General features: G+C 40.5%; 1 protein-coding gene across 3 annotated transcripts in view; it reads right to left on the bottom strand.

Moving 5' to 3' along the window:
• The window catches only part of PCNX2 (pecanex 2), a 161,879-nt gene that overhangs the window by 67,926 nt on the left and 66,695 nt on the right, over positions 1 to 27,258 (bottom strand). For all 3 annotated transcript variants that reach the window (XM_074580109.1, XM_074580110.1, XM_074580111.1), the window contains 5 exons: positions 24,994 to 25,090; positions 16,274 to 16,366; positions 15,616 to 15,766; positions 10,899 to 11,040; positions 6,022 to 6,199 (listed from right to left, as the gene is read on the bottom strand). In XM_074580109.1, coding sequence (XP_074436210.1) covers positions 6,022 to 6,199; positions 10,899 to 11,040; positions 15,616 to 15,766; positions 16,274 to 16,366; positions 24,994 to 25,090 — 661 coding nt within the window. The remainder of the gene's footprint in view (positions 1 to 6,021; positions 6,200 to 10,898; positions 11,041 to 15,615; positions 15,767 to 16,273; positions 16,367 to 24,993; positions 25,091 to 27,258) is intronic.

Genomic DNA, 27,258 nt, shown 5'->3' with positions numbered 1-27,258 from the left:
AACACATTTCTATCAGCATGAAAGTACGTGAATATAGTCCTCAGTGTGTAGTGAGCCAGACTGAACCCAGGGAGCGGGTGCGTATCTCCCTGCACCCCTGACTGCATTTGTCTCATCCTAAAGAAAAAAAAAAACAACAAAAAAAGAGAGAAAATGCAATTTGGGAATAGTGCCAGGAATGAAGTCTGACAAGGAGGTCAGTGATGGAAGGCTGAATGAAAAAAATCAATTAAACCATTTCTCCAATATTAAAATGAAACATGAACTGTACGGTGCTCAAGAGAGTTAAGGAGTCTATGGAAAATACCACTGGGATTATCCTGTCAAATATCAGATGTAGCCTTGGGTATTTCACTCAGCAGAAAGTGTCTTAACAGGGTTTATATGCCAGATATCAAAAGTTGAGGAAACAGCTGTGAGCCAAGAGGGTACAGCTGATTAAGACATTGGATTTCAGTATGCAGGAATTGCAAGAAATGGATTAAAATATGAATTAACGACTTCATGCCAGAAGCTTTGAAGTGAAACATCGGATTTAGAGAAGGATGAAAAATCAGAAGGGGACAGGAAAAACAGTGTGGCTTTTGACTTATAAGTACCACCTAAATCAATCAATGGGACATGCCAACTAACCAAGAGTTTTATTGCCACAAAGGCAATAAAAAGATCCAATAGGTTAATTACTTGACTTCAACAAAGCACCAAGAAGGTCAATGCACTTGGTAGCACTATATCGTAAAATGAAGGAAAATAAGATGACACGCATAATTCCTTTCCTGTCCAAGCAATTGTGTTGTGGATGTTGAAAGTTAAGCCTGATCAGCACAGGTCTGGCAGGTTGCTACAAACTGGCTGTCTTAGCTGGAGTTACTTTGGCATAAAGATCATCTTTCATAAATGTGTGCCATTGGATACTATGGCAGAAATAAGCATAGAGAAAGAGAAAAATTCTTATAAAAAATAAAAAATGCAGATTCCTTATTAGCTGGAAAATGTATTCTGGGGAAGAAGAAAAAATACCAGACAGGGAAATTGTATTCTTAAGTGAGCTCAGCAGGGGTAAGAGTACTTAGGCAAATGAATTCAGTGTTAATGAAGGCAAATTTAACAAGCTCTGGTTCTTTGATTATTTTGCCTTATGCATGAAGACAAATTCAGAACCCTCAGAGGACTTGACTATACGAAAATATAAGGTGATTTCATATTTTAGTATTGTTAATTAGTTCATCCACACACACAAATTAAGAGGCCATTAAACTGCCTGCCAGTAACATACAAGACACTGTAAAAGATAAGAAGTTGTAGTCCTATACATTAGAGGGTTAACAACACTGGGTCTTATTCCCATCAGGATCTACATAGTAGATGAGCAGATCAGCGTGCAAGCTAGGGGTGTCTCCTTCTTTAGGGCTTAAAGGAAGCTACATGGCTTTGGAAAATATTGCAAAATCAGGTATCACTCCTCAGTTGAAAGAGTTACTGGTGAAAGAACCAGTTTACACAGTTTGGCATACAGGAATCTCCAACATGCTGCTGGTTGCTCCCAGTAGTGAACAGACTGACAAAAAAAAAAAAATCAAATTAGTTTTTTTGCAGTAGCCAAGAGCATACTACAGACAGAAGCATCCCCATTCGCACTACCAAGTTGTGGCGTTTGTTTTTTTTTTTTTTTTCTGTCTTTGCTCCTTCAGCTCAATATCAGCACCACTTGAGGTTCCAAAAGCGGTTCAGGCAGACACTATGAGCCCTCTCCACCAGCAAGATTTAGAGGATGCCCATAGCACCGGATGAAATGAAAAGCCACATCTTTAAGAGAACACAGAAAAAGAGCTGGGGACAAGCCTTGCTCAGAGTATCGTTGTTAACAGCCAGTTCCAAATTGATATCCTCACTGTTTGAATTATTTGCATTCATTTCTACTTCACACTTTACAATACATGTTCATTCTTGAATGGAACAGTTGTTACTCTAGACATCCTTTAAAAGCAGCTCGCACGCGTGCCAAGAAGGGCAGTGGTGGGCACATTCCTCCTTTTCTTTTTCTTTTTTTTTTTTCCTTTGTTTAATCGCGCTGAAGAAAGATGGACTAGATGAGCTATGACATATGCTCTCCCTCTCATATATGTGCTGCATGCCTTGGGTTTACCTCAGTTAAGTATTGTCAGTAGACAACAGAAGGGTGGAAGAAAGGTCCATTTTTTCATCATTCCCAAATAGTTTATTCTTTCCATGCTCCCAAACTAGTTAATATTCCTACATTTTTTATCCTATTACAGAAAAAGTCTTAAGAGTTTTTCCTAGTGTTACAAGTCCAGGAAGAAATCTCTTAAGTCCTGTTATATATTCCATCTGTGCTGTGCCTCTGAAGAATATATTCTCAGTTATTTGTGGGTTTCCATTTTCAACGAATATGAACATTCTTATTAACCTTTTTAGTGACACCATCTCCTAAAAAGCCCAGGGAGAACAACTAACTTATTTGAAAAGTTTACATAGAGTCATGTAGACCAGGAAGACTGTCTTGATTATCCAGTTTGACCTCCTGTAAAGCATTACACCCACAGTTTTTGAATGAGCAATCATAGAATTTTAAAAGGCCACTCAGCTCTGGTTTAAAGAAGATAGACAATGAGAGTTTTGGACAGAAGAATCCCAGGCTGTAGCCAAGGAGACAAACTAAGCTGGCTACATGGAAAGTCTCAGCATAAGAAAGATGGAGAAGTTCTGTTCCACTTGAATTGAAAGCTGCAATCATTCTTAAAAATAAATAAGAAAGTCTTTCCTAAATGTTTATCTTGCTCCCTTCCCACGGCAATTTGAAAGACAAAACAGCACACTCTGCACATGCCTAATCAACTTTTAGCATTAAGTTTTCACATTCCGCAACTTGTCAAAATGTAAACAGCTAATGATTTTTAAAAAGAAGTGAATTAACCATATCACATTAATATGTCCTGTGATGTTAAAAAGACCAAGAAATCCAGGCTGATTAAAAAAAATCCTCAGGAATAGAATTGAATAGACTTTCTTGTTCTCTGTGTTACCCCAGTGTGGGTGGCTTGGCTATTTGCAAACAGAGATAAAAATCTGTGAGCAGCAATTCGGACTTCCATGCCTCAACTTGTTCAGGGAGCAACATGCTCCTTTGGAGCTTCTGAGTTGACTAAATTACATTAAATCAATAGCACAATGGGGAAAATGAGGGAAGCACAATCAATGAGATATTCAGAAATATTCTACCCAACATTATTAGCAAAGTTTTATTCAACATAATCTGCTTCAAGAGTCACTAGTGCAGTTGTGAATGTCTGTTGAATTTAGATGCCTTCTTTCCCAGTGCCTGGCAGAAGAAAATAAATGCTTACTACCGCAGTGCTTTGAGAGCATGCAAATATTTTTTTGTGGGGTAACCATGCTTAAAAATTACCATGACTAAGGCCCAGTGCTTCTAGTGTTCCCTAATTCAGATGATGGTAAGTTGACACTTATTCAATGAGTAAGGAGGAATCAGCCATGACTGTGTAATAAGTTCTGCATAGCCAAAGGTGATGATAATAGAAACTATTTCAGTTTTTGTTTTTCTTTTTATGTTTGCAAATATTTTTAAAAATGACCGAACTATAGACAGACAGAATCTGTGAAGACCCATAAAGCTTTGAGAAACAGAAACGGATGCAGCTTGCTTAGGGCCTACAGTATGGAATAAGCACACATCATCTTTATCCTCAAGTGACCATATCCTTTACTGAAGTTCCACAATATTGAGCTAATAAAACCTCAGACCTTAATTAGGGTAAAGAAAACTTATGCCCTTTATGATTTGAAATTAATAGGGCTTTAATTGCTATCATCTGCAATGCTGTTTTTTCAGATTGGCTTTAATGATCATTGTGTAACTGTGCATGTACTTCTGTAATATAAATAATTCAACCATTTAATTTTTTTTTTTAAAAATGGAACAAGGACAAGTCCACTTGATGAACTAATGACCTGCAAAATTTCAGGTATTATCAGATACGAAGAAGATGGCAGATCAATGTTAAAACTACATTTTCAAAACACATCTGTAGTACAAGCTTTCAGCCTAGTAGAGCAGTAGTTATTCTAGCAAACATCTCTGTGTAATTTGGTATGCATCCTTCGTTATCTTATTTGTATTGCTATCACTAGTCTTTCTACTGTAAACAGTAGCTTCAAACCACCCAACCACCTCCCAAAATGCAACATTGAAAAGCCTTTACATCTCTCTCCCAAAAACATGCAATAACCCACAACAGTATTTTGTGATATGCTCACAAGATAAACATTTTCTAAAGAATTAACGAATAGTGAGGTTTTTCAGTTCTGGAGTGCTGATTTTTTGATCCTATACAGAGGCATTTGGAGAATGAGTTTTAGGACTAAATAAGCCATTATCCAGACACGGAAGCTCCACTGATGCACATCACTGACAATCTTCTCTGGAGATAGAAATGCACCCCTCGCTCTAGGGAACACAGTAATGCAACAAATACTGAAAACCACAATGCTACCAACTTCCATATCACTTTCATTGCTCATCTTTCACTCCAAGCTTAAGAAATTACTGTAACCCTATTTTAGGATGACAGAGCATGGGGCAGGTGTTCTTTTTAAAGCAGGGCTTTGTATCTCTTCTGCTCCTTTTCTTCTGCCCTCCCTCCCCAACCATTGCCGCCTCACCCCAGCAGATAGACAGCAGAACAAGTCTGAGGGTTGAAGGCTTGAAGCAGGTGAACCTCCTGCTGGAGTGTGGTCCAAAAGTTCAGAGAAAAGAAAGAGCCCAAGGTCCCTCACTGAGTTATTATTATTCCTCCCTTCCCCTCCTCCCTTCCTCCTTACAGCAGCACAGAAATAAACCAGGAAAAGCATTTAACCTCTGCTTCACTCTTTGCCTGAACCACAGAATGGTTCGGGTTGGAAGGGACCTTAAAGATCATCTAGTTCCAACCCCCTGCCATGGGCAGAGACACCTCCCACTAGACCTGGGAACTCCCAACATAATGCCAATAAAGTGGGCCTTTCCTTAGGAAGCCTGAAACTTCCATGTCTTTCTCCTCTCAGAAATGAAGTGGTGCTAGCTGGGTCATACCCACACATATAGGAGGAATATTTTAGAAGAAGAAGCCAAACAAACAAGCCTAAAAAAAAAAAAAAAACAAACCCCAACTACAAAGACATACACCGCAGAGTTACCCCTGGACAAACTGCATCATATGTTATGGCAATCAGAGACCAACAAGTTTAAAAAACAAACCAAAATACAGAAGAACTGATAAAATCTTTAAGCAAGTTTTCAATACTTTTTCATCTTTCATCAAGGTGCGAGTTAAACCTGCTTCTTTCAGTGAAACAGTATAGATAGCAAATCAAGACAGGAGTCGATCTGATACAGAAAGGTTTGGGTTTTTTTTATTTTTAAAGTAAATTCGAGTAGTGCACACTCCAAGAGTTAATGATGTAAAAGAGAGGAAGGAGCTCTGAGGTTAAGGGCAGCATCACAAGGATAACAGACTGAAAATAGGAAAAGAAAAATGTTATGGCTGACATTAGGAAAACATTTATTATCATGAGGATGATTAGATAATGGAATAATTTCCCAAAGGAAGCTGTTGAGTCAAACACTAGAGGCATTCAAAGGAAACCTAGATAAAAACACCAGGCGATTGATCTGGAGGGCAGCCCTGCACTAATGACCCAAGAGGCTCTTTCCAAATCATTGAGGATTCTCCTCTTGAGGACAACAATTCTGAACTTTCTATAGCAACACGTGAACAAAAAGTAAATGCAAAACATTGCACAGAACCAGAGAAGGGATCTAAACGGAACTTTGGTTTTAGCTTACAGGTTTTTCCCTCTATAGTACCAATAATCTATGTCTATATATGCATTAATTTCTTCCAGAAAATCCTACCACATACTGATTGTCACAGTGACACTGAGAGCATAAATAAAGCTATGAAATATATTTTCCAAAGAAATGACAGGGGCTATAAAACTTGCCTTATGAAACACGATGGACATCATGAAGAAATCCAGCAAGAAGTTTTCTGAAATGTCTCTGTAGTCAAATCGGAAGAAGATTACAGTAAAGCTCAAAGTAACAAACTGATTAATAGGATTACAGAATGAAGAGCGGAGGAGTTTCATCCCAGCAACTGTTATCAGGATAATATCACAGCTGTAAGAAAGGCAAAAAGAAAAACCTAATCAAGTCAAAGTCATAAAGCACTAAATTACGAAGCTCTTAAATACAAATAGTACCAGACGTTAGATTGATATCTAAATGTACATGTCTTATTGATTTCTGATATTAATCCTATGTTCTTTTAATAATCACATTTATCTGACCCATGTGCGACTTCATATTTTTCCCTAATCATTATCACACACCTGTAATTTGTAGTAAAAAAAAAAAGAACTCTGCACTAAAAACAGTATAGGCCATTAAAAACCAAGAATCTAGAAAGGATATTTTTATATAGGTCTCAAAATAAAATTTCAGTTTCAGAAACATCTTGGCATATCCATAAATATATTACTGTGATTTGAAAGAAATGCCTTGAACCCACTCCAGTTTTTTTATTCATAGAAATTTCACTTGATGACAGAGTTTATAATTATTCTCCTAATTTCAATATACTCAATACCAAAATTCTGGACAGAAACACCCATAGATATGAAATGCTTGAAATTCTTACCATTGTTCTTGATTGGAAGGCCACCTATTCTATATAGTAATTAATTCATCAATTGTGTGTTGCATCTGTGTGTTGTAAAATGCATGCAGTCTGCATTTTACTCTCCTTTATTATATTCCAGAGAGTGAAATTAAGATGAGAACTCTAAATAGTAAGTGATGGCACAGAAAACCAAGAAGTCCAATCTTTAAAAATTAAAATCCATATCCATCTATATCTCCAAGAAGAATACATGCCTTTTTTAACTCTCCAGAAAACTACACAGCTTTCTGTGTAAGAAAAGAAAATACAATTATATGAGAAGGAAAGATGGAGGTAATGTGTTAGGACCCCTTGAATGTAAAAAAAAAAAACCAAAAAACCAAAAAACAAACCCAACAAACAAAAAAACACACTCCAGTCTCTGGATATATATCTGAACTTAGAGACTTTAGGATGTTCACATTTTGAGTTTTGTTTTTAAGATATTTTACAGAATTAGAAAGATGGTCTTGCTTGACAGCAATTTTGACTTCTTGATAATGCAGACTGTTCTGGGGGTTAGATCCTAGGAAGGTCTCAGACACATTAATTTTTAGATCACTTTGGTAGATGGGCATTTCCCCTGAGATGAGACACAGTACTGGGCTCCAAACCACGAACGCTTACAGGGTTCTGTATTTTATCCAACAACCACTTACAAACACAGGAACAGGGTGAGGAGCAGGAATTGGAACACGATTCCCCTCTCCTAGAAGAATGTCCTTACCACCAAAGCAGGAGGACTGAAAAGCAAACCTCCCATAGCCTGTACTTTCCTGGCAAGTGCTTAACAGTTGGTCTCTTGTTAAATGAAGCGGGCAACACCACCTTCTCCATCATGGTTTTTAAAAGGAAGGAAATCAAAGCAGTACTTTGTAAACTCAATCCTGATCGCATACTGGGGATGCTGCAAAAACAGTTCTCAGTTCAAAACCTTTGGGTTTCTGAGTTCTAGCAGGACAAGATAAGAGACGAGCGATTTATTCAGAAAGTTCTGGGCATGTTCAGAAGTATATCTGAAGCCTCATAATGAACCATCAAGTCAAATTCAGGAGTATTTAGCAGTATTAGGTATCCTCAGAATTTTCTGGCAGTTGAACAGCTATATTTGGATTGCAGTTTTGCACATTGATGCCCAAGAACCATACTAGATCTATTCCCGAAAAGACAACCCAAACCTAATAGACACATAGAAATAACTCCCTGTTAATTGAGAGCCAGGTGACTCCTGTTAAGTAAATTAAGCACGTTCACTTTTTGAGAGATGCATTGTTTTTTTGGTGCTGGTGAAAATAGATGGGGACTTCAATGCGTAATGAGTGACTCAAAAGTAGGCCAGGTATTTGCAAAATGCATGGAAGGTTGTCCTCCATCCTGCTGTGAACCAGGAGAATACCTGCTGCCATGACTGACACTTGACAGGCCAGAAAACTCTGAACAGGTTTTCATCATTCTGGCAAGGCTCATAAGTCTGTACATTTCCAGGTTGACTTTATGTGGCATTTATTTATTATTGTGTATCTTCCATAATGCAGATGCGACTTTATTTCAGTGCAGGTCATTCCAAAGGACCACCAGGACATCACTGTTGGAACGAAATGCCAAGCTGACCCTATTTCTCACCTTGTCAAAGCCGTTCTTTTCAATTTGCCTCAGATTTTTGAATGGAAAAGCCTAGCAACTAAGCTAAATAGATTCTGAAGCCACTAGAAGCCATCCCAGTGTGTCCTGTATGAACTGGTTGGATCTCACATTCTTCTGCAACATGGAGGAATTTTCACAGGGAAAACTTACAGATCATAGAGCAAAAGGAAGACTTTTTCCTCACTGGATCTGTTAACATGCGGAAAATTTCAACAAAAAAATGCCATTTTATAAAGTAATGCTTTCAGAGGTAACAGAAAATAATTTGCTCATTATCCCTCTTCTATAAAGATATTGCCACACAAGATGCTTTTTCTGGGGCCTTAACTCCCAGCAGAGAGAAAGGAAGAGAGAGAAGGGGGGCTTATTTCTGAAGCCGCTGTGGCAGGTAACACGGGCAGGCCTTTCAGCTTGTCAGCATGGGTCCCATTAATAACCAGCACATCAGGGGCTGGAAAGCTCAAGCAAGCTCCTGACTGTGAAGGAGCTGTTCTGCCTCCTCAAGAAGCAAACTGCTTCAGTCCTTTAAATCACAAAGCAAGATGAAGCTTCTTTAAAAAATACCTTCCAATTGAGAAAAAAAATCCAAAATTAAATCATGCAAAGCATACCACCTCAGACACTTTCAGACACAGAGCGTGAGAGTGACCCCTTCCCTTCTCTAAGGTATAACGTGGTCTGATCCATGGGCAGTAAATAACTAAGGAATGTTCCAACAACAGAAAATGGGTATTTATGTATTAAAGCAGAGAAAGTACAACCCTCAGTAACACTGTATATGTAAGGAAGAAGGAGAATCCAGGATCCCTCACAGGCTTAAAGAGTTGAGGAGAAAGAGGTAGGATCTGAGGATGAATGCTTTTGCACGTGGCATTTCCACAGTAGCTGTAGGGGAAGCATATTAAAGAGGGGTGCCAGAGAAGAAGGGATACTGGGAGTGTCGTGGATAGACCTCAGTTACAAGAAAAAGGAGAAAACACAGGTTTTAAATCCAAGGTGATCACACAGACACAAAGGGGATGGGGAAGGGAAGGAAAGGATTGTCATGGTATTCCCCTACAGGCCAAACAATCAGTGGCAGACAAATGTAATTACTTTCTTTAATCTCAAGATTTCTGGAGGACTGACTCACTACTTCTGAACACTTGAGGGAGGTGATACTTTAAAGTGCAATCCAGCTTGGAGGAATGACTACGTAAAAATAGCACCTTCCTAACCCTGCATATTTGCTCCGTGCATGTATTCAGTCACGTCTGCTAACTAGTGACAAATGACATTTTGATTACTTTTTAGTTCTCCCAGCCTTGCAGAACCAAATAGAGGGATGAGTGCGGAGTCAGTTTCACCCTGGACAATACACCTACACTCCTGAAGCACCTTGGCCTTAGCATCTCCCAAGTGCTTGCGGGTAAAAGGTCATTGGGGAACTACACTGGCTGTCCCTGAGGATTCTCTCAGGAAAAGTACTTGTCTGGGAGGAATATGCAGAAAATTTGACTAACACCGTAGTCCCGGTTTCAGCCTCTAAAGGGAGGGACCACCTTTTCCTTATAGTTGTGTAGTCCCTAGAGCTATATTGCTTTTCAAGAGAGAAGAATAATTAAAACAACATGCAATTTTTACATCAGAGTTTGATTATCTAATATTTAAAGTTAAGAATACAAATTACTATTAATACTGAGGAACCCCCCCCACCCCCACCAGTTTTTCCTGCTACTGGAACCCTCCTTCCTGAACCCAGGCTGTTTCTTTGTTTTTATCATCTGCATCACTGTCATTCTGATAAAAAGGCTGCAGAAAACCCTGCTCACTGGGGATACCGCAGTCACTAAGCCTGCTGAATATCTGCAGTAGGCAGGTCACTCACCAAAATATTTACCATAAAAGGCTGTCTGCAAGGATCATACTGAGAGACCATGGATCAGCAGCGCCAGTTCTGCTGAACACCAGAGACATCAGACTTTGCAAAAATTTGTATCCCTGCCTTTCTCAAACCGTGCTTAATGTAGGACTACCCATCATTCTACACTGTTGAATATTTTATTCGGTCTTGCCTTAAAAGACTTGTGTGGTGAAGCTTCTGATAACTCCTTTGGGAGACTACGCCATAGTCTTAAAAATCCTCAGTTAGGAAATATTTCCTGATATCCAACCTAGATTTCTCATTTTCATCTGATTAATTCTAGTTACCCCACTGTGTTTATGCCCATTAAACACCTGCAGCCTGGCATAGCGTGTCTTGCTTTTAATTGACATATTCCATATATATCTATATATAGCTCTTTAATCTTTTAATTTCTCTCTCTCGCTGCAGTCATGTCTTAGCATGTGCTAAGGTGGTTTTGCTTTTTTCTTTCAGGAAAGCTAATGATTATTGTATACTGAACTAATAATCCATGAAAGCAAACTATGACAACCAAACGGAGTTATTTAAGAAACAAATTTCATTTCTCAGCCTTTAGTCTAAAACCTAATATTCTACTAATCACGTGCTTTGAGTTATAATCTACTTACTGTGTACCAAGTTTCTTGTATTTGCTAATTGAGAAAGCATCGATGGTGAGGGCATTCAGTATTATAGCTGGATACAAAACGTATTTCTCAAAGCACTGAAGCCACACATAGAGCCTTTCAAACCACATCAAATGAGCAGCATCTGAAATAGAAATTCAGATAAGAGATCATTTCATCAAATTATCAGCATTTTTTACACTGCAATATCATAGAAGAAATGAGTTAGCTCACATTAATAAATATATCAACCAACTAATTAAAAAAAATGGAATTCATAATTCTTTTGCAATAGAGAAATAATTTTGTTCTCTGAATTTAGAGAGTATCTGTTCTGCTGCTTATAACTGTGCTCATGAGAAACGCTCAAACAATAAGAGATGGCACATGCTAGATGGTAGTTTCTAGATAATCCAATTACTAGTCACTATATTAAATAGCACTTTTAGTGATGTAATGACTCCAGAGAGGCCCTCTCCAGCTCTGGCACTGACCTGGTGGATGACCTAGGGAACCTCGTTTCAAGTCTCTACCTCTCCTTCCCCATCTTATAGTGACAAAACACTGTTCATTAGACTGCAAAGTATCATTGGCCTCATTGATAAATGAAATACCCTTTTAGATCTGAAGATTGCAGAATTAATAGAAGCTAGAAACTGTCACAGACGTTTCTCAAAACACTAGAATAGACATTGTAAAAAGTACCTGCCAGGGTCACATCATTCACCAGTAAAGAATATGGGTTTTTGCAGTAGACTTTTCTAATGAACATCATGGTGCTTAATATAAGTTTTAAACAAGAACTAAATGTTCTGTGCAATTCAACTGCTGTAAGAACTTAGGTGAACTGAGGGCAGAAACACTTGTGTATGGACAAAAATTTCTTTATTCTCAACTGAGCTCAGCTAGATAAGGTTATTGGAAAAAACAGTGAACACAAAAAGGGAGAACTTGGTATTGACTCTGAAATAACAATGCCAGCTACTCAGTCTCCGACACTCTTCCCTGCAGAAATGGAAATAATATTGTATACACGTCCCACCCTCCCACACACACCTTTTCAATGACAGGCAAAGACGACATGCTGAATCAACAGATTTGTATGTTCTACAGGCACAGTTATATATTATATAGGCTCAAAGAGAAAGATCTAAGAGCAATCCTTCCAAATTAGCTTTAAGTCATGCCTTGACACTATCTTAGGCTAAAGCAATGCTCTTGCAAAAATCTGCCTTGAGAAAATATGATCAACTTCTGTTTCTTGTTATAACATAAAAATATTTTCCTCCTCTTCCTAAAGGCCACGTCCTAGAAGTTCATACGTGCAGCAAAATGTCCGGTTTGGAACCTAGCTGTTATTCTCCATTCCCCTCTCCTCCTCACAAACTAAAAATTGCTCTCAGAGCTTGTTGTGGTTTTACCCCAGATGGCAGCTAGAACCATGCAGTTGCTCGTGCAGTTCTCCCCCTTCCCCCAGAAGGGATACAAGAAAGGGAAAGGTAAAAAAACCAAACCTCGTGGGCTGAGATAAAGACAGTTTAATAGAACAATAACAGAAAAGTGAAAATATAACAACAATAATGGTAAAAGATTATACAAGATAAAGTAATACAACACAAGTCACTCTCACCACCCAGTGAATTGGCTGCCCAGCCCGACCTGAGCAGCAATCGTGGATTACCGCCCCCCGGCCAATCCCCATTTATATACTGAGCATGATGTCTGTGGTACGGAATATTCCATTGTTTTGTCTATAGCATAAACACCACCTAGCAACAACTAAACAATATGCATTATTGACATTCCTGTCATACCAAATCTGATACACGGCAACCACTAGAAAGGAAATTATCCCAGCTGAAACCAGCACAGAGCTCCACCCAAGAACTTCATCCAGCTGCCCAAATCTGAGCTCTGTGTAAGACCTCAAGCTTGAATGAAGAGATGTGCACATCGAGTAGACCAAAAAGAAGGTAGCTGCAGGAGCAGGGACACGTGAGTGCAGACAATGCAGACAGAAAAAAAGAGCTCACTGTCAGAGGGGACCCAAAGAAAGACGTGGGTGATTTGAAAATGGCTTACCTCAATCTGTGGGGTATAAAAGCAGTGGTGGTGAGGAAGGAGGAGAAAAAATAGTGTCTACTGTTTTAGGGTTTCTTTCTCACTCAGTCCTGCGCTACTTTCTACACATCTATCATACCACAAGCTCACACATTTTGACCTCAGTCTTTCGTCCTGCAGTCAAGCAAAACAATGACAAGTAATAAATGAGTTCTCATACAGGCATCGTGAGAACTGGTCTGATAATTGCTATTCTACGGAAGGTCTGAAAGTTTGAACAGCTCATCCAGAGTCCATGAAACAAAGCCAGGAATAACTTGTGGAATTGTCATTACCAGCTGCTCAGCGAATTGCAAGCAATCATTCGCCTCCCCATAGCACTATGCTTATCAAAAATTAGGAAGCTGAAAACGAAATTCTATGCAGTAAAAGCTCCTCACAGACATATTGTTTTGTGTACTTGTCCCTTCATGATCCATGCCTGACAACTACAGGATACTGTCCTTTTCCAAGCTTCTCTTTCTATACAAACAGGGAACCTTTAAATTCAGCTCCTACATTTTTCTTACAGGGTAAAGGAAAGAAGACAGCCTGTCAGACATATCTATCAAAGGGATTATACAACCTCTTCCTCAGCCTGTCTCATCTCAGAACATGATAAAAAGCCTTTGCAGCAGCCTAAGGGATTGAAATACATACGTTGGTTTTTTTTACTGTTGTTTTCTAACACAACGCTGGATACATTGCAATAATCCTTAAGCCCCAAAGTGTGGAAACGAACCACATATAAAATGAGGACTGCAAAAGAAGTAAAAAAAGCCTGCTGCCCGCAGCAGGTAGCATGGGAAATGCAGCTGATTGTGAAGCAGAAGGAAACCCATCTGTGGAGATCAGGCTGGCAGATCTCTACCCTCAACCTTTTCAGAAGCTGAGTCATTGCATTTACGAAAACAATGTTTTCTGACAAATGAAGACAGACTTAATCAGGACAAGCAAAAGAAATCTTACAGTAGTTTTTTATGACTAAGTGATGGAACAAACAATAAGACTCGGGTATTCATCAGAATCGTGATTATCAAGAAGAGGAAGCCCTGAACAGTATTTTCCGTTGGGCATGATCCTTGATCAGATTTATGTTTCTACTACACTTTCCTTGGCGTATTGCAGTAAAAGTTAAAAGGCAACCTTCAATCAAGTCTCTTGGGTACTTTTTTCAGACCCAAGCCATGTTTGGAAAGTAATCATTTTGAAAGACATGATTTTTTTTTTTTTTTTAAAGATTTAAATCCTTAATGCATGGTTTTGCAGAATGTGATCTGAACTCTTTTGTTGTCTAGTTGAAGAACAGACTAAAGTCCCTCAGCAGACTGCGTTCTGACAACGCTGTCTTCAAACAGCTCAGGAACATACATTGAGAATGATTAAGGCACAGGATCCATCAAGAAGTGACAAGCAAGCTTTTGGCTGGTAGCAAAGGCAAGATGAGAGCTGGGGGGGGGGGGGGGGGGGGGGAAAGAAGCTGTGCTTCTCAAAGTACGCTGTCTGCTTGCCGAAATAAGTGTATCAGAATAGGAAATCAGATCTTGACATACTAAAATATTTACCGATACATGCATGTATCAGGGCACTACCTGCTGAAGCCAGCAGACATTAAAAGGAACAAATCTCCAAGAAAATTTCACAGTTCCTTTCAATTTTAATGTTTCTCTAAAAGTGTTATGATGGAAATTAGAAATCTAAGTTGCATTACCCATGCTGTTCAAATGATATATAGTTATACGTCAGAAAGTAGAGAAAAAATCTGCCTCAATTTCATCAATCATTGAAGTTTTTAAATTATATAAAATGCCAATGTATTAAGCATGAACTGTAACGCATCAAGCAACACAGCAAGTAATGGTACTGTAATGTAAGAGCAAAAGGCAGATCAGAAGATGGTTTGTGAAAGGCCACTTAAGGCCAGTAGGATGATTAAGGGACAGGAGCATTTGACACAGGAGAGCCTGAGAGAGCTGGGATCACTTTAGCCTTGAGAAGAAAAGGCTTGGGGGGGCGTCTTATTAATGCCTGATTGGGGGCATTTTGGGGGCATAAATACCTGATGGAGAGGATAAAGTTGACGTAGCCAGACTGTTCTCAGCAGTGCCCAGTGACAGGACAAAAGGAAATGCGCACGAACTGAAATTCCATTCCAACACAAGAAAAGAAAAAAAAAACAAAAACCAAAACAACCTTTCTTACTGTAAGGATGATCAAATGCTAGAACGGGTTGTCCAGAAAGGTTGTGGAGTCTCCATGCTTGAAGATATTCAAAACTGGTCACAGCCCTGAAAAGCTTTCTCTAGCTGCCCCTGCTCTGAGTTGGGGCGATGGACAATCTCCAGAGGTGCCTGCCCGGCCTCAGCCCTTCTGTGCAGTGGTCTCAGAAGATGACTTCTACAGGTTCACAGATTTGCTGGTGATTAGGGGTGTGTGTGTGTGTGTGTGTGTGTGTGTGCGCGCGCGCGCGTGTGTGTGTGCTATGCATGCTATTCTAAAGAGGGAAATGTAAAGTATAATTTATTCTCCCTGCTCTGTTCCTTATGGATTGTTTTTTTTAAAAACCAAGACAAGCTGCAAGTCATTGCATCCATTGTTTAGAAAAGATTTTACTACAAACCTCTCACTTCCCGTTGCTGGTGCTCTTTGCTTTTAAGTATGGGGTGGGAGATCCACAGCCAGGGGTGATGCTTGCGAAGCTGAGGAAGTACGTAATGTGTTACAAATCCCACAGTCCATGCTAAAGCAAACAGGACAATGCTGAGAAATGGCTGAGCCAAAAGAAAAAAAACGAAACATGGTTATAATTTGCAAACAACATTTTTATATAAAACTTTTTTAAACAGTTTTTAACAGTTCCTATAATTGTGGTTTTGTGCAATTAATTTTTATTCCCATGTTCAAACGCTCTGACTCCGCAGGCGGATATGGATTTTGAAATATGTATTTTGCACACACAATTAACCAAATATTTCCTCCCTAACTAGAGGAAAAAAGGCAAGTGATCGGTCTTAATCATTCTGTCCCCTAGGTTCCACATCATAAGGGCACTGTAGATATGCAGAGGTGTAAGGAAAGAGATGTCAAATAAGCAACACTAAAATTAATATAAATATCCATAACCTAGATGCCTTGCACATAAAAAAGCGTTATAATGACCAGTAAATACTAATCATTAACAATCTCTGTTCTTTCCAGTTAAAACACCTGAGCTTTAACTTTTGCATAAAAGAGAGAATACCTGGACGGGGGAAGGGGAAGAAAGGATAGATACACACCCTTAATGATAGAAATACAGTACTGGCACTGACAGCAAATGACAGAACAGCAGCCGCTGTGCAGACAATGAGATCCGATTTCAAGATTTCTTTCTGTGAAAACAATTATTTTACACAAAATTAGCGAGCCAATACTATTCTAACCAAAATAAACAACTCTGTTCTCAATTACCTGCAGTCTGCATTGTGATAAGGCTAATCAGCACTCCCTAATACAAAAGTATTTTCTCCACTCTGCTTTGGGAAATTATTTCTTCGCACTCTAGGTTTGTCAAAGTAATCACATTCAAATTCATCCTGCCTAATTTTAAATATATTTTTAAATAACGCAGTTTTAAGATTGGAGAAATGAAAATACATTTTCATACTGAATCTGATTCTGTTTAAGCAATATAACTCTTTTACATTATTACTTTTTTATTTTTGGGAATCAAAATTCTGGTTCCGTTTCCTATTTGCAAGCATTAAGATTTCTTCAGATTCACTTTCTCTTGCATTACTCAAATGACTCATGCTTTTCTGTAACGTCTTCAGAAACACAAAGTGAATACATTTATTATGTTCTAAAGTGACATGTCCCATTCTCTCATTTTCTGTATTGGAAGCCAAATTTCGGCAAGATTTTATGGATTTCAGACAAGGCCTTTTTCTAGTGTCACTGAATGATAATGAAAGGACATGTCTGCCTTTACATAAAGATCTATAACTAGGGTAGGAGTAATTTTGTTTCTAAAGATTGGAAAATATCACTGTCTTTCCAGCCCGTTCTTCTTGCGATTAAAATGTCATTCTCAGTAAACAAATAAACAAGATGCTTGCGAGCTGTGCAATCTTTGAATTGTACTTCGGAGGTCACCCAAACATCTTTCTGAATAAATGAAAATCTTGTCTTCGATTTATGAAAGGGGCATTTAAGTTCAGCACTCAGTACTACTGCTAAGTTATCAAATGAGTAACTATTTGTAGCTGTTGGTTTAGAAGCTGACTTACACTTTAATTCAAAGACATCTAGAAACAACATCTAAAATGCAACAGTTTTGTTAAAATTAGAAGCTCATCCAATTTCCTGGTGCTGCAAACTAGATAATCTTCACGTACCTCATCAGAGAAAAAGGAAGAAAACTAAAATAATGATGGGATAGCAAACCTATGAGTAAGGGAGATAAAAAGAAAGCAAGCAGAACAAGTGAACAACAGAAGGGTTGCGAATTACAGGGGAAGCTGGTAGCAACCGCTATATTTAGGCTGCCTATCACTCCCTGTTATGAAAGATGCTTCTTCATAAAAGGTCACAAGCATCAGCACTTCCACTTACTGCAGCAGGCCTTTGAAATTCAGCAGGACTAAAAAGCCTTCAGGCTCAAGAGGTACTTTTGCTTTGTCCCAGGAAACTCCAATCTGGTTTAGCTGAATTCTTTAGGTGAATTCACCACCGTCCTTCCCCTTCCCAGGCTGCTCAGAAGCAAGCACCTCCAAAAGAACCGTGCTCCCTCCCCTCCGAGAGCTGTGCCCTCTCCAGACAGCCCCGTACTCCACACGGACTATAGGTGGGAAGGTGCAGGGGCAGGGTTAGGTCTTCCTAACTCTTCCCAACCATCTTTTCAAAACATAGCCCTCCTGGCTGTGCTCCTTGCTTTTTGGCCATCGTATGCAACAGAACCACAACGTGAGGGACCTCCACAGGAAAGGCCTTCTCTTCCCTGAGCAACCTTTGATTCCTGCCTGTCCTCACAAGTCCTCTCCGTTTGGTTCAGACCTTCTCTCACTACCAAATTGTGCATCCATCTCTAACTCAAGTAGGTTTAGTATGTGGAGCAGTACTGAAAAATCACAATCGAAACCCTGATAAAGACTGATTAGGGAATTATTACTAATGCATATAATGGAAATAATAAGGTTTTTTTAACTTTTCCAAATTTCTTTAAAGATGTTGCATAATAAAATCGACGTAAAGCAGCAGTATTTAGCTTGTAAAATTCAGCATCCAAGTTAAGCAGTGCCAGATTTACATGGCACTATTTCAGCCCTTTTGTGAATACATATTATCAAAAGTCTTGATCAAGTATCACTTTCTGCACAGCTGAATCTAACTCCTCAATAATCTAAAACAAGCTTGTAAGAACAAAACCACACTCCAATCATATTTTCAAGCTCTTCTGTACACCCCAAGATGGTTATTATTATTATTAAAATGACTTATTTCTCTCACAATCAGGTGAATAAAGAAGCTGCTATTTTAAGAACTACACCAAATATTAAGAATTTAGCTGTAAAAATCAGCAGAGGTGATAATAATGGACATTTTGGGGAAAGGCAGCATCCTAACTTTCCATTCTGTGCCAGGTCACTAAAGAGACCCTTTTTAAAAGATTGCATTCAAAAGAGAATGTATTACACAGATTATATTGCACAGGACTGGTATTTCCCACCTTTCCCATCTTTGAGTTTTCAAGTGTTCTTTTTAGGGTGCTCTCACTATTTTTGACACATTAACAATCCCATACAGGAAAAGGCCTATGTTTTTAAAGCAATGATTATTATTCAGGTATTTAAACCCAAATTTGATAATTGCATTCCAACTCTGGCAACACCTAAAGTGTTTAAAGCATCATACATGCCCAGGATCGCCCTTTTGCCCTCGCACAAAACTACTTCAAAATGTAAACGTACTGCTCAGCTGCTGACTTGCACAACAGTCCCCACAGGAGCTGCTTCTTGATGTTGCAGACACATTCAAACTTCTCACAAAATTCAGGGGTTTTTTTCTTTCTAAAAACAAAGCTGAGCAGTAGTTGCTTTTGTTTCATGTCATGGTCTAGTGGTCACGGCCCCCAGGAAACAGCTGACCCTGGGAAGTTATCTCTCTGGCTGAGGGGCATTCAGAGACACCTTCCAGGAAAAAAACTTGGGCATCCACCTACAGGCTGCTATGGGTGGATCTGTGGCTTCCACCCTTCCTGCTGAAGGCAGCTAGCTCCTGCAAAGCACCTGGGACACAACTCTGTTCCCCGTCCTGCGTTTAGACCCAAATGTATAAAGCAGGATTTTGGATTCCATTCGCAAAGCCAGACGCTTATAAACTGGATGTTGAATAGCCCTATGATGTGATATGCCTGAGTCCTTCATTGCCATTGGTCCAACATGGAAAAGTTAAGCTCTAATCAAAGTTAAAATCTCTGTAGTGAGAGATAATCACTGATATAGTCAGGGCTGAAAGCAGATGTTCTTTCTTTTTTCTCTATTTTACACTTGAGGGAAAAAAGAAAGCCCAAACCAACATCACTACACTTGATGCCTCAGAGATTTTACAAGCAGAATATGCTATAGTGGCCCTTTTTTTTAATTACTATTTTCAATTATGTGTTTGGAGCTTTGTACAAATCCTTTTACTGGCTATCTAAATGTTTGTATTAAAGGCCAGGAAGGAAGCTGAGTTTGAATGTAACACATTAGTACCCTCAGGCCACTGGTTAATCTAGTGATCAGCCATGTGGATGCCTATAGAAATTAATTATAATGGTAGGAAGCTCCATTCTGAAAGTTGAATGGTCAATTATCCATCACAGCTGCTTTGTAATTCAGGCTTCCAAAGCTGGCAATTCTTACACAGCTATTCAAGCAAAGGAAAATAGTAAAGGTCATGTAACTGAACATTAGAGATGCTGTATTTATTATTCCTAACATCAATGCAAAGCCACTACAGAATACAACACATTAATTTTCAACATTAACCTTGTTTGCTTTCAGCTCCTTAAGGAGGCGTTTTGGTTCTATATGCCTCAGGATTTCTGCTTAAAACGAGTCTTATTTAAATGGCATGTTATGAAGTCCATACTTCTGTACATAGACCAGGGCAAGGCTGGCTGTTGTGTTGCATCCTGCCATCTCTTGCCACTGGCAGGGGGTTAGGAATACTCTCCTCACAGAGGAGCACTTCAAGAGGAAAAAACATACTACCACCATGAAGTCTCCTTCAAATACTAACGTGTTGCTCCACCCAGTTTCTGAACTGTTTGAAGATTCCCTTGCACAAGTTCTGGAAGCTATTTAACATTGGCTTTTAAGAGTCAGCTGAGTCCGACATCCTAAACGTGACTGCTGTTGCTGAAGGAAGTCAGCAGAGACTGTGCCTTGACTGCGCTCCTCAAACTTGAGGCACATGCACTTTCTCCTGCCTCAGTTCTTCCCTACTTGCTCTGTTAGCACTGCACTGCAAGAGAGCAGTGGGAGTCTCCTGGCAAACTGGTTAACGTTTAATTGAGACAGAGGTACCAGATAACACAGCGGTTAGACAAAGCCTGGATTAATCAAAAATTGCCCTCTCTTTCTTCAAGAGATCTCCCAGTGTAAAGAATTAGCACTGCTAATTGACATTGTAAGCAAACACATTTGCTTACCCTTTTAATACAGACTGACGGAAGCCCAGACAGAGGAGAAAAAAAAATAAGAAAGTGGAAGAACTAGCAAGCTCCAGAACACTGAAGGAAAGCAGCCTCTGCCTAAAACAGCAGCATGGAGTATCAAACGTACAGAGTAGAAAAGCACCAACCCCAAAATCAGGTACATCCTGGAAAGCAAAAGGTGCCAGGAATCCCACTCAATTAAATGCAAAAAAACACTGGAAAAACATGACAAGAATGAGAGACGGTGAAGAGAAGAACTGAAGTCCTACGTGTGGCCAGTCCCACCACTGTCCTCCCTGTGCTTCTGCATCTTCCGCCCCCGTGGCAAGGACCCAAGTGCAGTTGAACCATGTGGTAACTGTGTTAGTATAAGCCATCAGATCCCTGTCCACATCACTGACAAAAAAACAGGTCAAGAGTCTGCAGCATGACTCCGTTTTGAAAATACAGCCAGGATCTTACATGCTAATTTTTTCTTTGTTTGTTTGTTTTTAATATATTGAAGCCTTGCTCGCTCAAGGTTTCCCTCTGCACTGTGAAATGAAACCAGTTAAATGGACAGCCACAGCAACTGCTTCAGTCCCCCGCCAAGGCTCCATCTGCAGAACAGATGAGATCAGACTCTGTACTGCTCCAAGAAGGGCACTATCAACAAAATATACAAGTGGGATATGAATACAGGGGAACAAGAAGCTTTCCATTACATCTGCCATACTGTACCCACGTATAACAATGGGCTGATAATGAACTGTGGCAATAATCCACACACCAGAAATACCACAGAATATAGCAAGACTTCAACATAAATTATTTTTACTCCGTTACTAGCTGGACATTCATATTGCAGCGTGACCCTGTTGCAAATAGTTTAGTTTGCAAGAAACTGTAGCTCAATGCAAGCAACCAGAAACAGACATATCATTTACTCTTAGGCAGGCCTTATTAGAGTAAGCAGTTTAAAATAATGTTATACATGCTAGAAAATAACTATCTAATCAGCAGCTTAGCAAAGAAAAGTAAAAAAGTGTGGGATCAACTCATATGCTGAATGTAGGCTGTGTAGCATCTTATAAAATGACCAACAAATATGATACAAGATGTACAGGAGAGATGCATCCATTTGAAGGGACATCTGGAGGTCAGGCCTGCTACCACACTAGCAACCTGTACCACTGGGCACTATGGACTCTCAGGCCATGTCTAAGGGTCAAAAAAAGGCAGTCTGTCTTCCAGGCACTCTCTGAGTGCTCCTTGGTTCTGCAAGCATTCAGGAATTTAGGAATAATTGACAATCTTCCCACATGAACTCTATAGAAATGAACCTCCCCTGGGTAACAGTGAGGGTTTTTTTTTAATATAAAAAGACACAAAAAGGAAGATGGGTCACTTTGGATATTTATGTAGAAGTGGAAAATAAGCTGACGCAAACTTAGAGCTATGTGCCAGACAGTAGGAAATAAACAGCCTGCCAAGCAAAGAAGAGAGAATGAGAGAGCAACACTAGGTACCAGGCATGTACCCTCTCTCACACTAGTCAACTTTCACATGTTTCTTCCATCTCCAGGTGCCAGGTCTGGTCTGTGCTCCACCTGGCTTGGCTGAGATGGAGGCATACAGTCAAGAGTACTTCCTGGTACAGAAAAAGGTATTCCTGAAAACCAGGTCAACTCCTAGCCCTAGAAAAACAATGAATAAGGGCTGCTTAAACACGTGTAACTCTGTGGGCCAAACCCTGTCCCCCTCCAACGTAGACAGGGAGTTTGTCAGGACTGAAGGATACAGGAGCCCAGGAAGGCTGGACATAGTTCAAGAGAGAAGTCTTAAAGGCACAGGAGGAGGCTGTCCCTGTGTGCCGAAAAACAAGCAGGCGGGCAAGGAGACTGGCCTGGCTAAATAGGGACCTTTGGCTGGACCTCAAGAACAAAAGGAGAGTCTATGACCTCTGGAAGAGGGGGGAGGTCTCTCATGAAGACTATAAGGATATAGCAAAGCTATACAGGGAGAAAATTAGGAGAGCCAAAGCACAGCTGAGCTCAACCTAGCTACAGCTGTTAAGGATAACAAAAAATGTTTCTATACATTCATTAATAACAAAAGGAGGATTAGGGAAAAATCTCCCTCCCTTATTGGATGCAGAGGGAAACATAGTCACAAAGGATGAGGAAAAGGCTGAGGTGCTCAATGCCTACTTTGCCTCACTCTTTAGCAGTGGAACTAGCTGTTCCCTGGGCACCCAGCCTCGTGAGCTAGGAGACAGGGAGGGGAAGCTGAACGAGGTCATCACAATTAAAGAGGAAGTGATCAGTGACCTGCTACACCGCTTGGATGCGCACAAGTCTATGGGACCGGATGGGTTACATCCAAGAGTGCTGGAAGAGTTGGCAGACGTGCTCGCCAAGCCACTTTCCATTATCTACCTCAAGTCATGGCTAACTGGGGAGGTCCCAATGGACTGGAGGGTAGCAAATGTAGCACCCACGTACAAAAAAGGCAGAAAGGAGGATCCGGGAAACTATAGGCCTGTCAGTCTGACCTCGGTAGCAGGGAAGGTCCTGGAGCAGATCATCTTGAGTGCCATTACAAGTCATATAAGGAAGAACCAGGGGATCAGGCCTAGCCTGCATGGGTTTATGAAAGGCAGATCCTGCCTGACGAACCTGATTTCCTTCTATGACAAGATGACCCGATTATTGGATGAGGGAAAGGCTGTGGACATTGTCTACCTAGACTTTCGAAAAGCATTTGACACTGTCCCCCATAGAATTCTCATGGAAAAACTGGCGGCTCATGGCCTGGATGAGCATACAATCTCCTGGATCAAGCACTGGCTGGATAGGCGGTCCCAAAGAGTGGTGGTCAATGGAGTTAAATCCAGCTGGCAGACGGTCACAAGTGGTGTCCCTCAGGGCTCAGCGTTGGGACCATTTCTGTTTAACATCTTTATTGATGACCTTGATAAGGACATAGAGTGTGTCATCAGCAAGTTTGCAGATGACACCAAGTTAAGCAGGAGTGTTGATCTACATGAGGATAGGGAGGCTCTACAGAGAGACCTGGACAGATTGGATCGATGGGCCAACGCTAATGGAATGTGCTTCAACAAGGCCAAGTGCCGGGTCCTGCACTTGGGCCACAACAACCGCATGCACCGCTACAGGCTTGGGGAAGTGTGGCTGGAGAGCTGCCTGGCAGAAAAGGACCTGGGGGTTCTAATTGACAAGCGGCTGAACGTGAGCCAGCAGTGTGCCCAGGTGGCCAAGAGGGCCAGTGGCATCCTGGCTTGTATTAGAAATAGCATGACCAGCAGAAGGAGGGAGGTGATCGTCCCCCTGTACTCAGCACTGCTGAGGCCACACCTTGAGTATTGTGTCCAGTTTTGGGCACCTCAATACAAGGGAGATACGAGGTGCTGGAGCGAGTGCAGAGGAGGGCAACGAAGCTGGTGAAGGACCTAGAGAATAAATCTTATGAGGAGCGACTGAAGGAGCTGGGACTGTTTAGTTTGAGGAAGAGGAGGCTGAGGGGAGACCTCATCACTCTCTACAACTACTGGAAAGGACACTGTAGAGAGGTTGGTGCTGGTCTCTTCTCCCAGGTAATTAGTGATAGAACAAGAGGGAATGGGTTCAAGCTGCAGCAGGGTAGGTTTAGGCTGGGCATTAGGAAAAAATTCTTCACAGAAAGAGTGGTCAGACACTGGAATAGGCTGCCCAGGGAGGTGGTGGAGTCACCATCCCTGAATGTGTTTAAGAGTCATTTAGATGTGGTGTTGGGGGATATGGTGTAAGGGAGAACTTTGCAGAGTGGAGTTGATGGTTGGACTCGATGATCCCAAGGGTCTTTTCCAACCTAAATGATTCTATGATTCTATGACTGCCGACCTTTTTGAACACTTGTTTAACAACCCAGCCTACCTTGTTCACACCAGGTTACCAGGCTGCAACTCTATGCACAGAACCTGCATTAACTCTCTGAGTACCAGGATGAGATGCCTCATTCCCCAAGCTCTAAGACTGCATTTCCCATCAACTATATTAAGGAACCAATGTTGCTGAATCCTTCAAAGGAACCCTTCAGAAAGGAAAATTGCAATATCCCCCTTCTGCCCTCCAGCCTAACTAGAAAGAACATCTAAAAGAACTTCTCTCAGTTTCCATCTGTGGATTTAATGGAATAGGATAGAGATCCTCCCACTTTCTGTGCTTTTAGTAATTTAAATACTTAAATTGCAAAATAAGAACATTTAAGAGGTTCCTCAGTAGGAAAAATGGATGGGAGAGAGCTTTGAACAGAAAGTAATGAAAGAAAAGGTCTTACCACTGATTCTCTCATCTTTTCTGGGAGCGGATCTGCTGATGAATCTTCAAACTGTTGACGTAGAAAGTGAGGAACATATTTGCATTGAATAAGGGACCTGTTAAAAAACAAATCCTAGTTAGGATACTTCTGAACACGCCTAATATATGAATATTCCTGCGCAGCAGAGGAGGAGGAAAAAATAGCCTCAGATTTCCTTCCTTATGTATGCAGTAGCTATCTTATCTCTGTATAGCTGGAGATTGAAACAAATCAGCTCCATTTGTGATCAGTATAGAACTTCATCATTAAAATGTTAAGGAGTCTCAGCAGTCCAATCAATGTGACTCAGTCATTTAGAAGAACGATCAGAGAGGGTACTGTTCCATTCATGCCCTTTACTAATGTTTCAGCTAAGCTGAAACCAATATGGGAGCTGTTCAGACCCACATTAGAAAGGCCAAAGAAGCTACTTCTGTATAAATTATATATTAATCGTCAGTTCCAGATTTACGTGGTACCTCCTCCTCCGTCTTGAAGTTTATGCCACAGGCCATCCCTTAAATACTGTTTCCAATCTCCTTAACATCCTTTAATTAAGTTCAGAGCTGTTTAAAAGAAAATCTTAAACCTCTTTTTTTAAGGATTATACATTTTTATCATGATTGCACAATAAACATTTGATGTTCTTGTATACATATTCTGAAGCTTAAGATATTTAACAACCATTTCAGCTGCTGAAGATTTGATTAAGAATGTTTATGAAATCAGTAGCTAGATTTAAAAGTTAAAATGAATGTAATGGTTTAATATTACTTCCTTAAAACAAAAGTTTTAAGGAAACACAAGTTTCTGTTTTATTGAAGAAGTTAATAAACTGGTGTGTCCTTCCTAGGGAGTGGGAGAGAAGAATACATTTAAGTTACTTCAAAATTGAAAGAGCTCACGCTTCCATGCTGATTCGCAGTTTACCTGTGTAGATTTTATTCCAAGGCTAAACAAGGCTAATACAGCACACAGCTTCACTTCCTTCAATACCCGAGTTCCATACTGAAATGGTAGGTGAACTACACACTAGCTACACAAAACTTGATCCAGGTCTAACTGACATCAATGCAAGACACAGTAAGCTTTGGATAAAGTTAACAGCAATAGATAGAAGCAGTTCTTGTTGCTTGGACACATCAGAACCTAGTAAATGTGTATCAGATTCTCTGAATCTTCTGGATGACAAAGAAGGAACTTCTCAGCTCTTCTGTAAGATTTGCTGGGATGCCAATTTTCTACTAGTGCCCTATATCCTTTCCTTCCTCATCAGAATTCTTCTCCTTTTCCCAAGTTTCTCTCCTCAAATATAATCTTGAATGGCCTGAAACACCCTCCACTTTACCCAGCTCTCTCCTTATTACAGAATTGTGCATCCAACCACCCTGACTTACCACGTGCCTACTACAATCTTCATACACTAAAGAGCCTCACCTCAAGACACGCACAGCACACCTCATGAATCAAAGGAGAGAACCCAGGGGTTTCTTCACAGGCCCTCTGCACTGCTCTAGGACAGGACTGAGCTGTCTGTGAAACAGAATCCCAGATAGCATGGTGATACCAGCTGCACAAAACCTGCTTGCTTAATCCCACAGCCATATACATAGGTGCCCAGCTGCTTGTGGGCCACCAACAGCCCCCATGACAGCCATATAGCATAGTTCGCACACATAAAAACTCATGTCTGTTGCCCCTGAGCTACGTGCCTCTTTCACACCACCTCAACCTACAGATCACGATGTTGGGGATTTCTCTCCTGGATCTCCCTTTTTCTCAACGGCAGCTCTTAATACACACTACCTTTCCTCAGCTACCTTTAGCAGACTATGTCAGAGCAGAAAAGGAAAGAGTTAATCCCAAACAGAGAGGCACAGCGTACTGACAGTGACCCTCAGCAAGAGCTGGAGTTGAGCCATCTTCCCAGCACATCAAATGCCCTTTCTCCTTGCCACGGTGCTACCCAATGCACATTCTGCAACTCCAGTAGCCTGAGAGGCCCCTCAACTAAATTGCTATCCTCCAACATGGCGAGTGCACAATTTCCCAGAGGGTGAAATCTGCTTCAGAGAATTTGGATAGTGTTGTTTAAAGAGCACGAGCCTTACTGCAGCACTTCATTTATTTACAGGACTGATACCAGCCAGGCAGACATGGCGAGGAACTTCCACCTCACCACAGTACTTCTGTGAGACAGTCCATGTGGTTCTGAAACCCAGGCATCACTCTGGTTGTGTGCTG

The sequence above is a fragment of the Larus michahellis genome, chromosome 3 (genome assembly GCF_964199755.1).
Source record: "Larus michahellis chromosome 3, bLarMic1.1, whole genome shotgun sequence".
Classification (NCBI taxonomy): Eukaryota; Metazoa; Chordata; class Aves; order Charadriiformes; family Laridae; genus Larus; species Larus michahellis.
Note: the sequence above shows the minus strand (reverse complement) of the source record. Positions and strands in the feature narration are given on the sequence as shown.